Source organism: Benincasa hispida, chromosome 4 (assembly GCF_027475165.1).
Source record: "Benincasa hispida cultivar pf3 chromosome 4, pf3_genome.v1.1, whole genome shotgun sequence".
In the NCBI taxonomy this organism is placed as follows: domain Eukaryota; kingdom Viridiplantae; phylum Streptophyta; class Magnoliopsida; order Cucurbitales; family Cucurbitaceae; genus Benincasa; species Benincasa hispida.
The window spans coordinates 8860747-8878509 of NC_143481.1; the positions used below are offsets into that span (position 1 = coordinate 8860747).

The 17763-nt window shown below is 33.0% G+C and overlaps 2 protein-coding genes across 3 annotated transcripts; both read left to right on the plus strand.

Annotated features, from left to right (window-relative positions):
• The first annotated feature begins 4209 nt into the window (after window positions 1–4209).
• ABF2 (abscisic acid responsive elements-binding factor 2) lies at window positions 4210–8120 on the plus strand. The gene is made up of 4 exons (XM_039028949.2): window positions 4210–6035; window positions 6854–6925; window positions 7019–7048; window positions 7550–8120. The coding sequence occupies exons 1-4, from the start codon at window positions 4977–4979 to the stop codon at window positions 7622–7624; spliced, it is 1236 nt and encodes a 411-aa protein (XP_038884877.1). The 5' UTR covers window positions 4210–4976; the 3' UTR covers window positions 7625–8120.
• A 4184-nt stretch (window positions 8121–12304) lies between these two features.
• LOC120075955 (uncharacterized) lies at window positions 12305–16743 on the plus strand. Of its 2 annotated transcripts, none has more exons than XM_039029712.2 (8): window positions 12305–13066; window positions 13493–13613; window positions 13757–13846; window positions 13923–14603; window positions 14937–15303; window positions 15471–15552; window positions 15786–16038; window positions 16378–16743. In XM_039029712.2, exons 1-7 carry the CDS (start codon window positions 12845–12847, stop codon window positions 15993–15995), a joined length of 1773 nt encoding a protein of 590 aa, XP_038885640.1. In that variant the 5' UTR covers window positions 12305–12844; the 3' UTR covers window positions 15996–16038; window positions 16378–16743. The 2 variants fall into 2 exon arrangements, with proteins under 2 accessions (XP_038885640.1, XP_090169012.1); XM_090312886.1 differs by having other exon boundaries at window positions 12366–13066; window positions 16357–16743.
• The last annotated feature ends 1020 nt before the right edge of the window (window positions 16744–17763 follow it).

Here is a 17763-nt window from a genome sequence, read left to right on the forward strand (position 1 = left end):
GTAATTTCCGGAGATCTCTAATGTTTACAGAGGGAAGACAGAAAACCTTCTTTAAGGTATTTTTAACAAATACCTGGATGTTTAGGTTTTCTGTCATTTTTCTCGTAAAGTCACCCGTAAGACCTTGTTCGTTTCTACTTGAAGTTATTTTCCTCGGGATTTTTTTACATTACATAAGGTAGCTTGCTTACATAGCGCTTTCGCTAAGGATCTAATCAGAGTCAAACTTGGATTAGAAAGAAAAAACCTTTCCCTTATTACCCGAAGTACACTTGTACTCCTTGATCTTTAGTGCGGATTAAGCCAAAAAACATTTTTTTCCCTTCCAATATTTTTGTTAAAATACCTTGAAGAAGGCTTTCTGTCTCCTTTCACCTAAATATTAGAGAATTCTCGTAAAATCTAAAGTCACAAGACTTTACGAGAAAAAAGACAGATTTTAGCCTTCCACATATTTGTCAAAAATACCTTGAAGATACGTGTTTTTCTTTCCCATAAAGTTTATATTTACGAGAAAATGGATAGAATACAATCTTGAAACAAAAAATGTCAAATCAAACTCAAATCCATGGTCGTTTTCTTAAAGACAGATTTTACATTTTATTTACAAACCCTTGAAGTTAAAATATTGATAAATGTCTAAAATTCGATTCCTTTAAAATAAGTACCTTTACATTAACAATTTGTTCATAAAAAGAGTTTTTTGTTTTTTGTTTTTTTTTTTTTTACTATGGTTCTATCAGAAAGTACACAGAAGTATCCTCTAACAATGCAACTCAAAATCGAAGACAAAAATGAAGGTACTTGATGTATCTTTGTTAAAATCAAATCGTTAAAAGTGGAAGGTACTTCGTCCAATGGCCACGAACTAATAATCAGGAGAAGTGAGGGGTTTTTATGATTCATGGAGAGAAGAGAGTTATCAGGAAGAAGAATAAGTCCTAATGGAGAAGAAACATAACATATACTTTTCAAGATGAAGAAGAAGTCATGAAGCCCTAACTTTTCAGGAAGATGAAGCGTTTTTTTTTTTTTAACCATTTATTTAGGGAAAAAATTGTACATTCACTTCGTGGAGCCCTCCAGTTAAAGTCTGAAAAATTAGAAAATAGATTAAAAAAGATTTTTTAAAAAAAAAAGAAAAAAAAAGTTACTTTTAAAAGACAAAAACCTTTCCAGGTAAGAAATTGCAATTTCTCCCGAAAAGACAAGAAGATCTGACCTATTATAAATCCTTGGAACATACACAAATTTGGTTCCGTATTGTTATTGGTGAAGTTTATTGGTACATATTTTATCTACAATAAATCATGTGATGGAGATTTTTAGCCAAATGTAAATATAATTCAAAAATATTAATTCTCTCCGAAATTGTTGGAGAGTTCTTTCTCTCTAAATTTGTAATGCTCCATAAAAAAATGTTTGAGTAGCAATAAAATACTAATGAAATTTACGATAAAGTGGCAGATTGGGTATGTAACCAAGATAGTTTTAACAATTATGGGATGTTTTATTAATCCATGTTGTGCTGCAAAAAGTATGCAAACAAATACAATTAAATAAATTATAGCTTACTCATGGAAGACAATCCCATTAATAAAGTATACTATTAAGTCAAACTCTCATTATTTAAATTATTTATATTATGAGGTAAATTGAATCGAAAAACGTGATTGAGATATAAGATACTGTAGTTTTTATTTTTCAATAAATATATAAGTAAAAAAATTATGTAAAATTAAATATTAAATTTAGATATTTGAATATTTGATCGAAGTTATATATTTTAACTAAGTTATATTCAAATTTGAGTACGCATATACTTACGTAATAAGTCATTTGGGTTGGTTATATAAGTATACTGAAATAAATCATTTAATAATATTTATGCCATCTTTCGTCTTATTCAGTTTTCTCTCGATTTATAAAAAAGAAAAAATACAATATATTTTAAGTGGAGGGGGATTTGGAATTTTGACAAAATTGTCCATTACTGCGTGGCTTTTTATTATTATTATTATTATTATTATTATTATTATTTTAGCCTTTTAAGCTTATCAGGATCCCTAGACGCACAAATGGCCAAAAATAATCAGGTAAACTAAAGACCATTCCCAATAATATATTCAACCAATAGGGCTCTTCCACGAAAAAGAAAGCTCACAATTAAATAGAAACTAATATATTAGAAATTTTATAATTTATGGGTGAAAATATCACTTTGTTTGAAGTTTATTAAATTTTAGTAGATTTTCTAAAAACTTAATTTTTAATCTAATATCACTTTTATTATTAATTTTTAAAACATATTCGCATGTTTTATATACATATTGATGTTATTATTCAACTAATTTTGAGTAAAAATTAACTTTGATTCACTAAATTTAAAATTTAGTGAAAGTATATAAACTAAAACTGGATAATTGAGAGTACAAAGACTAAAATTGAACAAACATTAGAGTATAGAGATCATAATGGTAGTTTGACATAATTTATTTGACACCAAATTGAAAACATAAAGATTTATGTCTCGTTTTGTAATCATTTAGTTTTTTGTTTTTGTTTTTTAAAATTAAGTTTATTTTATCCACATTCTTAAATGATTTGCATCATTATTAAGTATAATAGTTGAATTCTTAGTCAATTTTTTTTTTTTTAAAAATTAAATTTTTGAAAGCTACTTTTTTTAGTTCTCAACATTTGGTATGATTTTTTAAACTATTAGTGTAAAGTAGATGACAAAGAAAGAAAGTTGGATGTGGAAGTAGTATTCATAAGCTTAATTTTCAAAAACAAAATGGTTACCAAATAAGAACTTGTTGATTTTCTTTTTAAGTTGTGAATCGAATAGACCTCAATTTTATAAAATATACTTGTAATCTAACCTATTATTTACTAAATTTCAACTTTAAAAAAAATCATTACTTAAAATATTCATATATAATATTCTTTAAAATTATATAGATCCCCACTCTTATCTTCGTTATATCGAAGGATATATGTCAATACGTTGATATCAATGAATTAGAGAGTTCGATATTGATACTATTGACCAATCCATATATATATTCATTATATTTCAATCCAAATATGAACGTAGATATGAATAAAAGATCTATAACTAAGTATGGAAATAAAAATAACATAACCATAATTTAAATAAATTTTATAAATGTATTGGTTTATCAAGATATTACCCATATTGATAAAATCCAAAAAATTAAAATTTTGATTTGGACATCAAAATTTTAATTATTTGAAACACTAGTTCATGTAAACTTTGAAGAAGGTAGATACTTGGACGAACTCAAGGTTTATAAAAGAAATTTAATTTACATTCTCGAAAAAAAAAACCTATTAAAAATATTTGAAACACTAACCTATCTAAACTTACAATTTAAGGTCACGTTTCCTGAGTCGTAATAAAAATCGATGTAATCAGAATGAGATTTCATTGATAAATGAATAGTAATAGATCTGAATCTTTAACATAATTGATTGCTTTTGATTGCGTTTAGCTAGAATTATGAATTTGCCACATTTTTCTATTATTGTTATCATTACCTTAACGATAACAATAACGATAAAAGTAATAATAAATGTATCAAATTCATAATTTTCATACGGTTACATTCACAATATCTATAACGGTAACAATAATGTTAATAATAAAGATAGTAGATCTCACATAATTTTCAATTAAAATTCAATTGAACACGCTGTATTCTTCAATCAGATTATACGATTTGATTACAAATTTTAAGACAGGTCTCACATCTTATTACGATTAAAAAAAAAACATGTAAACAATAATAAAAAGAATCAACTAAAGTCTACTTTTTATATTACCTTTGATAATTACTGTTCAATCGTCATAAGTGGCCTAAACGTAATAAAAGTAAGTAATAAAGGTTAAACGAGAATGAAATAGTGGGAGTATCAAAGAATAGAGTGGTCCGCGGCGTAGGGGATTTATTCTCGAGTGGATCATGTGCATGCGCTTTTTAACTGTACGAACCATACCACTAGACCCAAAAAAAAAAAGGGGAGAGCGAGCGTTTAAAATGGCGAAAACGTGGACGGTGGATATGGACCCACGTTGCACAAAACCATTGGCTGATTTTCACGTCAAGGCTCATCATCTTTGAGGATAGGTGGCCCACTTTCCCATTTATTTTAATATAGAAAGTATTAAAGTAATTTAAACGCAAAGATCGCTCATTGTCTTCAAACCTAAATTTTTTTAAAAAAAAATAAAATCACTGAAAAAGAAAAGAAAAGAAAAATTATAATAATAAAAAATGGAGATAGATAGGAAGCGACAGCCGACACTTGGCGCCTCCACAAAGCCCTAATATAGAGAAGAAGAAGGTACGCAGCCAAATTAGCTACCAGAAAAAAAGGGAAGAAGAAGAAGAAGAGGAAAAAAGAAAGTGTAATTCAGAGTGGGAATTTGTATAAAAAATATAAAAATATATACGTCAATTTTTGGGTTTTCTTTTTCTTTTGGTTTTTGGATTGCGTTTTCTCTCAATTTTTCTTGCTTGATTTTTGTTGTATGGATTGCATTTCGATCACTTCTTGCTTTACTTCATAGTTTTGGGTTGTTTGTCCCTTTGAATTTGTTGTTTATGGAGTTTTCTGTGTAACTTTGGTGGGAATTAGACTTGTAGCAGTGAGGGGCTTTTTTGGGTTTTTGAATCTCTGTGTTCTTTGGTTTGGTGGAATCTGTTTTGAGGAGTTCTACTCATTTGAGCTCTTAATTGGGGGAACACTGTGGTTTGAATGGAGTATCCAAGCTAAACTCTACGGATTGAGTATCTTTGCATGTGAGGTTTTTTCAAGTCGTCTTGTAGTGATGTGGAGTTTCGGTTTTTGTTTCCAAGGTTAAATGATCTTGAATTTGGAGTGATATTTTGGTGGTTGGATCCGATACTGGTTCTGATTGAATCAGATTCCGCGATACTTGGAAGGAGATGAATTTCAAGGATTTTGGGAATGACCCATCTGCTGGAAACAGCGGAGGAGGTGGAAGACCTCCGGCGAACTATCCATTAGCGCGACAATCATCGATCTACTCTCTGACCTTCGATGAGTTCCAGAGCATGGGGAGTATAGGCAAGGATTTTGGGTCAATGAACATGGATGAGCTGTTGAAGAACATTTGGAGTGCTGAAGAAATGCAAACAATGGCATCTTCTGCTGCTGCTGTTGGTAAAGAAGGGGCTGGTAGTGTTGGTGGTAGTGGTGGGTTTTTGCAGAGACAGGGCTCTTTGACGCTGCCTCGGACACTCAGCCAGAAGAAGGTGGATGAGGTATGGAAGGACATAATCAACGAACATGTTGGTGTCAAAGATGGGGCTACTGTTGCTTCTAATTTGCAACAGAGGCAGCAAACTCTTGGGGAGATGACACTTGAAGAGTTTTTATTCAGAGCTGGAGTGGTGAGAGAGGATACTCAAGTGACTGCAAACCCCAACAATGGAGGGTTATTTGGCAATAACACTGGTTTTGGAATTGGTTTTCAGCGGCAGGCTAAAATTCCTGAGAATAACAATCACATTCCGATTCAATCGTCAAACTTATCGTTGAATGTCAATGGAGTTAGAGCACATCAGCCGCAGCCAATATTTCCAAAGCAGCCTACTCTGACATATGGATCTCAGTTGGCTTTACCCAGTGATGGTCAGCTGGCTAGTCCAGGAATTAGAGGTGGAATTATGGGGATTGCAGATCAAGGGTTGAATACAAATTTGATGCAAGGCTCTGCATTGCAGGGTGGAAGAATGGGAGTGGTTAATATAGCAGCTGCTCCGTTGCCTATTGCAACAGAATCGCCAGGGAACCAACTATCATCTGATGGGATCGGAAAGAGCAATGGTGATACCTCGTCTGTGTCTCCTGTGCCTTACGTGCTTAATGGTGGAGTCAGGGGGAGGAGAAGTAATGGGATCGTGGACAAGGTTGTCGAGAGGAGGCAACGAAGAATGATAAAAAACAGAGAGTCTGCTGCAAGATCGCGGGCTCGAAAGCAGGTGATCTGATGTTCACCCTAACTTCTTAACTTCTCTAAACCATATAACTTTAATTCTTGTTGACTTGCTTCTATGTTGCCATGTGCACCTGGAGTTGTGAAAAATGGTTATTTGCAAACAAAAACAATGTGTGAAACCAACCATTTGATGTGTCCGGAATTACTTAAGCATGTCATACCACATGCTTTATCCATGTGCTGATCTATTCTTTATTAGATGCACTTGCAAATGATATACTAAACCATGGTTCATATTTCTCTATTAGTTCTGGCCGTCCCATTTAACAAATGCAGTTATGACGATGCAGATAAGCACATCCTACATCTCCAAATTCTTCTCCTTGAAACTCGAGAGATATTATATTGCTGCTAAGTATTATAAATATAGGATTAAAAGAATTTGATATCTGAAGGCATCCTAAGAGGAAAAACTGGGCCATATGGTCTTGTTACAACATAAAGTGTTACTAGCTAACCACCATAGGACTGTCTTTTAACTCATAAGTTTAGGCTAATGGCCATCTATCAAAAATACTAAATACTTTTTTTGCCCTTTTGAGATTAGTTGACATGTGTATGCAAACTGGTCAAATGCCTTTGGTTACCAAAAATGAATCTGCCAGACACTAACCTTCTGCCCCTAGATTATTTCTTTGGGAATGCTGCTTTACAAAATTTGACCGAGTCGACATGATGTTTTGAGCTATGATACAATTTTTCGAACCACATATCATGTTGAAATTTGTAACTTGAAATCGATGTTAGTTTTATATTGATGGAGAGTCATTTGTCCATTATTTTTTTCTTCACTCCCATTAGGCTTACACAATGGAATTGGAAGCCGAAGTTGCAAAGCTGAAAGAGGAGAACCAAGAACTCCGGCAAAAACAGGTACATAAGTGTTTCTAGCTCAACATAGTGAGCTTGTTAATCAAATGACGGGAATCACCAATTCTCAATCGTTATTTTGTGTGGTTGCTGCAGGCAGAAATCATGGAAATGCAGAAGAACCGGGTACGCTTTCCTTATCAATATTTTTGTGTACTAGTATGGCTTCCATGTGCATATTACCATCACTATTTAGAAAATCTCTTTATTCTGCACTTTTAAGCACCTATTTTCTATTTCTACAAGTCACTCTTGTTTTAAGGGTGGATATATACCCAACTGAAATCAAGTCAAAGTCCTCACATTTTTCTTGTCTCTTTTATTTCAAAAGTCTTTTTCATCAGCTGTATATTATAATACCTTGATGGGGATGGAACTTTTGATGAACATAGTATTTCTTATGAACTTTTGATGAACTTTTATCGTCTCTTTACATTTTCATCTAAGTCTTTAACTGGTGAAGACTGCTGGTTAATTCATTGTCAGAACACTCTCTACCCCTCCTCATCAAACCATTTTTCTATCTTTGATTCCCCATGATAATTGATGAACATTATTTTGATATTGCAATCGTCACCTTGTGAGAAACGTCTGGTTTATATAGTTCTTGATGATATTTGGTTATAGGCATTGGAAGTAATGGATAAGCAACAAGGCATCAAGAAGCGATGCTTAAGACGAACACAGACTGGCCCATGGTGATTTTAGAGGATGTTGTCTGATATCAGGCCAAAAGAATAACGTCATAGATGGAGGTGTACATATAATTGTTCTGCCGTAGGTGCTGTGTAGAATGGGTGTCTTACTTGCAGGGTATTGTATTTGGTTCAAAGTGGATCATCAGGAGTTTGGTAGCTTTTGAGTGGACGCAAATACAGTTAGTTCGATTCGTTTTCTGGAAATACTACTTCATACAACTCCTCCACCCTCCTGCCATGGAGAGAGAAATAAGTTTTTTGTGGCATTTCCTGATATGGCCCTGCTGCTGCTGTGGTTGTTTGTAAAATGCCAATCCTGAATGCAGGATTCATCAGGTTCGATTCATTGGCATGTCAATGGCTGCAACTGCCGTTTGATTTTCCTTTATAATCTTTACATCTTGATGCTTTTATTTTTGACTTACTGGTTCAGTTGTAAGTTTTAGATTAGCCAAACTAAAAACATACATCCTTAATTTTATAAAACCTTGATTCTCTCACTGATATGCCCCACTTTTTTACTCTTTCTTCTGCTTCTTCTTGTTTCGCACAAGCTAAGAACTGTAAACCTTTGGGAGGATATTTTTTTTCTTCCTCTAAAGAGTAAATGTATAGTATTAATGGCTCAATCCAATGATATGGTTAGTACACAAGATCTCTCCGTGGGACCATACGTTTTTGTACTTCTTTTTCACAACCATCCTAATTTCTAGCTAGTGAATGAGTAGTTACATACACACATGCTTGTTTTTCAGATAAAAAGTTAACATCAGTCAAGATTTTAGTTAGTTCATAAATTGCATCATCTCTGCAAAATATGAGATGTAGATACTTTTTCTACTTGCTTCCATTGCTATAGATTTAGCAATCAAAGGACCTGCACAATGAGAGATGAATATGGTTTATGAAGTCTTGGATCTTAGTTGAAGTGTCATGTAAGAACTAGGGGTCCGATAAGAGTCCCTTCTCCTGGTCAAGCATTTGGCTAGTCGTCCCGTAATCAAAATTGGTGTAATTGCAATGAGATTCTATTGATGGATGAATAGTAAAGGTAGTAGGTTTGACATGATTCTCAAACACAATTTAATTATAAATTTGGAGGTGGGTCTTATAGTTCATTATGACTATGGAATAATAAACAACAACAAATGTAAGCAAATGAAGATCACCTTTTCATATTATCATTGACGGATTACGTTTCACTTGTGATAAACATGACCTTAATTCATATTAATTTAGTCATTCAATTTAGATTAATTAGTATTGTAGAACTAATTAGTTAATTCTCTTATTTACTTATAAATCTATAAATAGCCACTTTAAAATTGTAATAGGAAGCTTCTTGAATCATTATGAATATATGAATTTTTGACCTTTGAGAGCATTCTCTTAATTTTAAGGATGAAGTTTCTTTGTTTGAGCATGAATTTGGACTAATACCCTTCTCCAAATGATATTCTCGAAAAGGAGTGAAACCATAGATGACAGTCGGAGATGCACACATCAAGGGTAAGCACAATACATTTTGATGCTTAAGTCAATACCTTATTATGAGAAATAGATTATATTATAAAGGCTGTGGATCCCAGCTATTTGACATTGATGAGGACATTGTACCTAGATTGAAGATTACGTCAAAAAGGTACACTTATATATGAATTATGAAAGAGCATCTCACTCAGCTCATACTCACTCTCTCACTTATTACATTATATGTTATTTCCATCCAATCTATCTATTTCGTGTACATCACTTTTCCACTGTTAGCAAATTTGCAGGCACAAAATTTATAAAAACCCGATTATTTCATTCACTACAAATTATTTTATTCGAAATTAATCAAGATATCGAATGAAGTTTAGAAGAATTTGTTGGGGGTTGTTCGTCAATAATCATCCAAACCGACAGATTTGTGGAAGTGAACTGTGTGAGAAGGAAACCAAAACCAACCTTTTTATTTCTTCTCTGTTTTTGTGGTCCTTTCCCTTACAAATTCATATCCTAATTCCTAACCCACCTCCCTACATATGTTCACCGACACTACACTTGTGGTTGAATTTTTTTTTTCTTTTACCAAAAAAAATAAAGAAACCGACGAGACACCATTTTTTAGGGTGACAATCGTTTGTTATAAGATACATGAATTATTCCTCTCATTGTCAATTAATTTTGAGATTTTGGCCTTTTTGGAGTGAGAGAGGTTGTGAAGTTCCATAGTCAAACCATATTAAATTGAAGTGCATTAAAATAGGTATTTAAGAGGTAATATTTCTTTGAAGGGGGAAGGTTAATACATATAGCAATTAGCAAAGAAGGTAGGAAAGCGATGCTTCAAGAATAGGGAGTGGAAAAAAATGGGGTTGTGTTACAATTTTTTTTAGCTTAGTTATGAATATGACCATTTCAAGATTACTATGGTTTTTAAATGCATGTGAGCTTACCCTTTTTAAGGGTTCCATTATATTAAAATGGTTGCCAAAAAGTTATCACCTTTTCTTTTTTGTCCACTTTATCAGATGCTTTCTCGTAGATCTCATACTTATACAACTTTTTAATTTTTTTTAAAAAAAATTATTTTTTAATTTATTGTCAATAAAATTATAAATCCATGGACCGATGTTCTTACTAACATTCTCTACATTTGATCTTCGAGTATAAAGATTTTAACTTTTAACCTAAAGAGAAGAAATACATGTCAATTATCATTTAATCATATTTACTTTGCTGTAAACATAATTAGTCAATCCTAATATGAAAAGTTGGCCCATTTATGATTAGTTAACAATAAAACTCTTTTCAAATATAGAAAAATGAGTTAACTTATTCATAAAATAGTAAAATGTCGTTGTCTAACAATTTTAGAGATAGACATGTAAACAGTGATATTTTGCTATATTTGATCCAATTTATAATGTTAAACTAAACTAACTCCCTTTTTACGATTTTCAATCCAATCATCTTTTCCATCATTTTCATGTTTCACAATCTTATTTATATTTCATCTTCGATTCTTCACGCATCTCAATATTGTTTAGATTCTTAGTAATAATTACATTCAAGCTCCCAAATAATCCTTAATTGTATTCTATTATTGGTTTTTTTTTTTCTTTTAATATGGTATATATTGAAAATTTAGGTGGTGGAACCATGAGATGACGTTCATAAATGGTAGGTCAGAGTCAGACATTGAAAAAAGATATTTCAATAATAATAATTAATATTTAGAAAAGGAAAAATGAAAATGGGGCTTCAGATTTTCAAGGTCAATCTCTTGGCATGCATTTGCTTGATTCTGTGGTAACATTTACTAATAATAATTTTATGGCATTGCAGATTTACATTTCTTTAATCTGCCCCATCACATGCACCACCCACCAGCCTTCTCTTTTTCAATTACCACCTTTTTATATATATAAAAAAATTCATTATAAACCACTATATTTATTTTAATTTGTATTCTAATCCTTTCTCAAAATAATACTTTACAAATAATATATAAAATTCAATAAGAATAGTGAGTATAATAAGTGATATGAGTGTGTATCAATTATCAAAAGATTTGACTTTTAAATGTTGTGTTGAAGTATTTGACATCAAGAACCAATTTGAATGCACTAATGTTGTAAATTTTAGTTACCTGTATTTTTTTTTCTTGAGAAAAATATATTTTCCATTCATAAATTTTAAATCTAGTTTTAATTTGATCCTTAGGTTTCAAAATACTATACTTTATTGAGTCTAATTTTAATTTAGTCTCTTTATTTCAAAATGTTATAATCTTACCATTATGATTTTAGTTTTGCTTCAATTTGATCTCTAGGTTTCAAATTTTATACTTTTAACTTTGATTTTTTTAACTAAATTCTCACTTTTCATCTTTAGTTATAATTTCTATTAGTGGAAACAAAAAGAATTATAATTAATTAAATTTAACTATTTTTATTAGTTTTCAAATTAAATTTAAAATTTTACTTTATAATTAGAGTATTTGGTGAAAAATCGAAATTAAAAGTGTAAATCTTGAAACTTAAGGATCAAATCAAAATAAAACTCAAATCTCAAAAACAAATTATAAATTTGAAACTACTAAATCGAAATCGAACTCAAAATTTAAGAACTAAAATGTACCATTTTAAAATCTAGAAGTCAAATAGGAAGTAGATTCAAAACTAAGAACAAAAAATGTAAGGCCTATTTAGTTGAAATATTGAAACAAAAATTTGAAACAAGGAATTCAATGAAAATAGAGTTGTACTTCATGTTTTTATATATCTGTTTGGTAGCATATTCAAAAATTGAATTCTAAAATTTAAATAATTATTTAAAATGTAATTGATATAATATTTATAAATCATAAAACTTGTTGTAATTATTTTTATATATTAGTCGATAATAAACTATTATTAATTTATTTATGAACATATTTTATGTTAATTTCTTTTGTATAATTATCATTTTAGAATATTATATAATTTATAATATATTATTTAATATACATTTTATTTTTCAGAAAATAAATTGAGTTTATAATATGATAATATATAAAGTCGTTGTTTTTAGAATTTGCAGAATGGTGCGAATCTGAAAATATAAACAGAATTTGCATTTACTATCAAACCCTAATATATCCAATTTTCTTTCACTTAAAAAACATTTTAAAACTTTGGGTAAGCCTTTTTTAAAAGAAAAAGAAAAAGAAAAAGGGAATCAAGTTAGTAAACTAGCAAGAAGTCGACAAGTGGGACAGAAATGGTAGCAGTGGCAGTGATAGATATGTGGGTGTTGCAGTCTTGCTCGCCGTTCAAACGGGGAGCCCGATGAACCTCATCGTTTTAAAAATTCAACCTACAAATCTCTCTAATCCCATTATACTTTCACAATTTCTTTACATTTCTATTCTATTAATCCTAACCTTTTCATTTAAAACAACAATCCACTGTATTTTTACAGGCGTTAACAAATATGTCTGTAGTCGATGGAAACAGAGTTGTTGCTCTGTCCTTTTTACGGTGAAGTTCTTAAATAAATAAGGTTCCAAGGAAGGAATCCCATTATCCCAAGAAGTAGAACACTTTACTTTATTGATTTGATCCTACTTGTGTACAAGTAGAACTTTGGACGGATTGTCCTGGCAAAGCATAAGGCTCTCAGCAATTCCCTCCACTACCCGCCATTTCGACCAATATCCTTTTCTCTTTCTCTAGGCATTGTGCTACTGTAATGTATGCAGGGAAGTAGAGTGAGGGAGGCGCCGGAGATGGGGTTTCAGGACCAAACGGCGTCGTCCAGACCAGGCTTCAGAGCTCGCGATTCCAGCCCTGATTCTGTCATTTACGCTCTCGAATCGAGTTTCAGTCTCTTCTCTTCTGCTTCCGCTAGTGTGGAGCGCTGCTCTTTTGCATCAGAGGCCCACGACCGCGATTCCCTCATCTCTGAAATCTCACTTGTAAATCTCATTTCCTTCTATCTTCTTCTTGCATTGACTCAAATGGGGTTCATTATTTTCTGGTTTGTTTTTGTGGGCTTTCGTTTTTCTGACTGATATCAAAGATTAGAGGAGAACTGGTAAAATGGGTTTGTTTATTTCGTGGGTTGTTTTGATGGGGTTTTTGTTTTCTCTGAGTAATACTAGAGATTAGAGACGAATTGCAAAAATGGGGTTGTTCATTTCGTTGTTTGTTTTCGTGGGGTTTTCGATTTTCTGAGTATGACCAAGTGTTGGCAACAAATTTGGGAAATCTCTTTGTCTGAACACTGTAATGAAATAGGGGTTTTGGAGGCGAGTACAGGGTTGTGAAGATGATTGATCAACAATATGAGATGGAAAAGGGAGCTGGGATTGAAAATTTTTGTTTTGTGATTTTGATTGCAGCATTTGGCAGGGCATGATGAAGGAAACCACGAGAGTTGCGGTGGTCCAGATCCAGATCCAAACAAACCTGCACTAAGCAACAAGCACAGTCGTCTCTATACTAAGGGAGAAAAAGCGAAAGGTACAGCTAGATTTTAAGCTCCGTGGCAAAAGAATAAAAAGAAAGGAAAAAAAAAAAAAGTAGAATCTCACAAAGAAACACTCACAGAAACTTTTGCATACTTCAAATTCGATTCTTATTGGCTTTTCTCACATAATTCTCAGCAATTCAAAAAGATGACAGCAATGTTGATTTAGATGACGAAAATAGAACCATCGATTCAGCGAGGAATTCCTTTTCTCTTGCCCTGAAAGGTATTACAGATCCAACTCCATTTCCTTTCTCAGTCTTTATCTGCAATATTTACTTGAATTGGGGTTGATTTTACAGAGTGTCAAGATCATAGATCCAGATCTGAAGCTCAGTCCAGGAAGCTGGACAGAAGGAGACCTGCTTCATTGGATCTAAATAACGCTACTACAGCTTCCTCACCTCGTTTGGCAACTGTCAAGAAGAACCCTATAGTATCAACACGTAAGACTGGAACATTTCCGAGCCCTGGGACGCCGAATTATCGGCACAATAGCTTCGGTATGCAAAAGGGGTGGAGCTCAGAGAGAGTGCCATTGCACAACAATGGTGGTCGGAAACATACTAATAACCCTGCATTGCTGACTCTCAACAGCGGCAGAACATTGCCATCAAAGTGGGAAGATGCTGAAAGGTGGATATTTAGTCCCATATCTGGTGACGGGGTTGTGAGGAACTCAGTACCACTTCCTCAACGGCGACCGAAGTCAAAGAGTGGACCACTTGGCCCTCCTGGTATTGCATACTATTCCCTATATTCGCCGGCAGTTCCAGCCTATGAAGGAGGGACTTTTGGGAATTTCATTACAGGGTCACCATTTTCAGCTGGAGTGATATCAACTAATGGCTTGGGGATTCATTCCGGTGGGCATGAAGGCGGCTTTCATGGACAAACAGAGCCTTCCATGGCACGCTCGCTTAGCGTTCATGGGTGCTCTGAAATGTTGGGTCAATTGTCATCATCAACAGGCTTGCAAGAAGGTAAAAGCCTCTCTGACTTATTCTTCTTCTCTTAAAGATGAATTGCCTATAAATTGTAAGCAAAGTTCATTGATCCTGTGCTAGTGCTATTGCACTTTAATTACTCGGGAATGTTCTTTTTGCAATTGTATAGTGGATCCTGATTCTTGAGTAGGGTTATAGAGTAACTGTCGCAGATTTAATATCAACCACATAAGACTGCTATAGACCTTATTGATGTATATGGGAAAATAGGAAAAGATATCTTGCTTGAGAAAATGGTCTATACTTCATCAGGTTACCAATTATACCAATTGTAGTGCTTTAGAGTTTATGTGTTGAAATGTTCTGCAGAGTCGGGGGAAAATCTAACTACAGTCAAGGATTCAGGGACGGATGTTTCTCGTGTTGTTTCAAGAAGGGACATGGCTACACAAATGAGCCCAGAGAGTAGTGTGCATTCATCTCCCAAGACGAGGCCGTCGATCTCTGCCTCCAGTTCATCCGCTATGCATATGTTTGAGCTGGGAGCTGTCACTTCTAAGTTGGAGATCAGGGATGTACAAGTTGATAATCAGGTTACTATGACAAGATGGTCCAAGAAACATAAAGCTTCATTTCCTTGGAAAGACTCTCTTGATGACAAGAGGAAGAAAGATGTGGATGCGGTTTCTCGATGTTCGGATTTAGACATTCCTAACATAGGAAAAAGTATTTCAAAGTATGTCTACCTGCTAATGTCTACCTGCTAATGTTACATGCGTCTGACTTGTAATAAATTCTACAATTCATTTCTGGTCTAATTAAGATAAGCCTATAGAATAAAAATTTATGCCAGCAGTTAATTTGCTGACTTGGTGTTCTTTTCAATTCTGACTCCTCTTGCAGGGTTAAGCGTGAGGAAGCCAAAATAACTGCATGGGAAAATCTACAGAAAGCAAAAGCCGATGCAGCTATACGCAAACTAGAGGTTTTGGCCTTATATAGTTCTTGATACGTCCTTTCATACTTTTCTTTTTCCTACAAATAAATATCTAATTCACGATAAATATACTCGCTGATGGATAATGTTATATTTTCCATAATTAGAATTTCTTATGATCTTTAACATTTGGGAAATGATGGACAGTACAATAAGTACTTTTTCCTTCTGCTCCTACTCATTGAGAATTCTGCTCCTACTCATTGAGAATCATGCATCAGATGAAGCTGGAAAAGAAAAGAGCGACATCGATGGATAAGATCATGAATAAACTGAAATCTGCTCAGAAGAGAGCCCAAGAAATGAGGAGCTCAGTGATGGCCAACCAGTCCCCCCAAGATAACAGGACATCTTCTATCAAGTCTCTATCTTTTTATCGAACTCGTCATATGGGTTCCCTAAGTGGTTGTTTCACCTGCCATGCTTTTTAGTACTCCATTCATTACCAATTCCCAGATTTTGCCATTCAACCAGGTGATTAGACTTTCTCTGTCTAATTTTCTTACTCGTTGAAAGTTGGAATAGATTTCAAATATGCTCAAGCTTCATATTCATAGTTGCATTTGTTTATGTGCAGCTCGATTAACTCTCGATCTCCTTTTCTTTCATGTAAAACAATTTCAATGTAATACTCTTAGGAAGATCTGCATACTTGAAATCACAATCTTTTGTACTGATAGGATCAAGATTTTATCACAAGAATACTTAAAGAGCTGGGCTCCCTATGTCTGCAGTTTTTTCTACAAGTTTCGTTTTCATCAAAATTTCCCATTAATATTGATCAAGGCACAGTCATGGATCTTGTTTTGACAGATAGAGTTGATATTTACTGATAAATGGCGTTTGAGAAATGGAACAACATTGTATAGATCAAGAGATGCTGCTGGTTTCAGCGAATGTAGCGTCGATGCAGTTTTCTCGTGGCATGGTTAGTTATTGTACTAGAGACTCCAAATGAGCTTGTAAAACATTCATAGCCAACTTCATGGGAGCTGAAATATCAGAAACTTTCTGTAGCCAACTTCCATGTAGCCGAGAGTTCGAAACTTCGAGATTTCGTGCAAAGTTTGTAACTAAAGTAACCCTTTTCTCTAGTCTGTTTCATTCTTAACAGGTTTTGTTTTCTATTAAATCATATTTTCCAAGGATTGATGTTATATGCAGAAAAAATTTATTGAATACCTGCTGCCTATGTACATCTCACTTGTTGAAGGGACATAGTGATAGTGAACAATTACGTATTAGTTTGATTTTCTGTTTTATCGTAGTGTCTAGTTTGCTTAACACACCCACAGAAACTTAGGCACAAAATGCACTGAGCTTTTGTGAAGTATTCATGTCTAGTAAATTTGGTGGGGTTAATTGGAAGAATGATGTGTTGGGTATGTTTGAAATGACTTTTAAAGTATTTAAAAAAGTATTGACTTGTTCTATCGTCACAAATATTTATTGGATGCATATCTTGTAGTTAATGGCCAAGTTGTCCTTGCACTACATCAAGATGCTCTTTCGTCTAAATTGGTGTGTTCATCTCATCTCGAAATATGCCTATTCTTCGAGTTAGACTTGGTTTACAATTGTAGAAGGTTTTGAAACTAAAGCAACCATATTTTGGAAAAATTAGCCGTGATTTGATTTTTTTTAAAAAATGTTCAATAAGTTTACATTTTAAACTTGAAATAGCATGTTATGATATTTGGTTAAATTAATACTAAATTCTTGTGATAATAATGATCTAAGTAGATGTATAATTGTAATTCATAGCATTTTTAGGGATAATAACTAAGTGTATAACGTCATTTTAAAAAAAATTACAAATATAGCCAAGTCTATTAACGATAGACTTCTATTGTTGATAGATTATTACCAGTACTGATAGTGTCTTACTAACAATATGGTTTATCGTTAATAGACTATCTAAATTTTGTCGTATTTATAATTTTTTTACATTATATTATATTTGCTAATACTTTGCATCTGATTGCTATATTTGCAACTGTCCCAACAATAAATTCAACATCCTTCAAGTCTATTAGTGATATAGACTCTAATCAATTACAACAAAAAAACAACAATAGTGAAATTATGTATTTACTTACACTCCATGAAAATAAATTCAATGTTCAAGTCTATTGGTGATAGAAATTTATCACTAAACAACATCCAAAAAACAACAGTAGTGAAACTTATATGCATTTA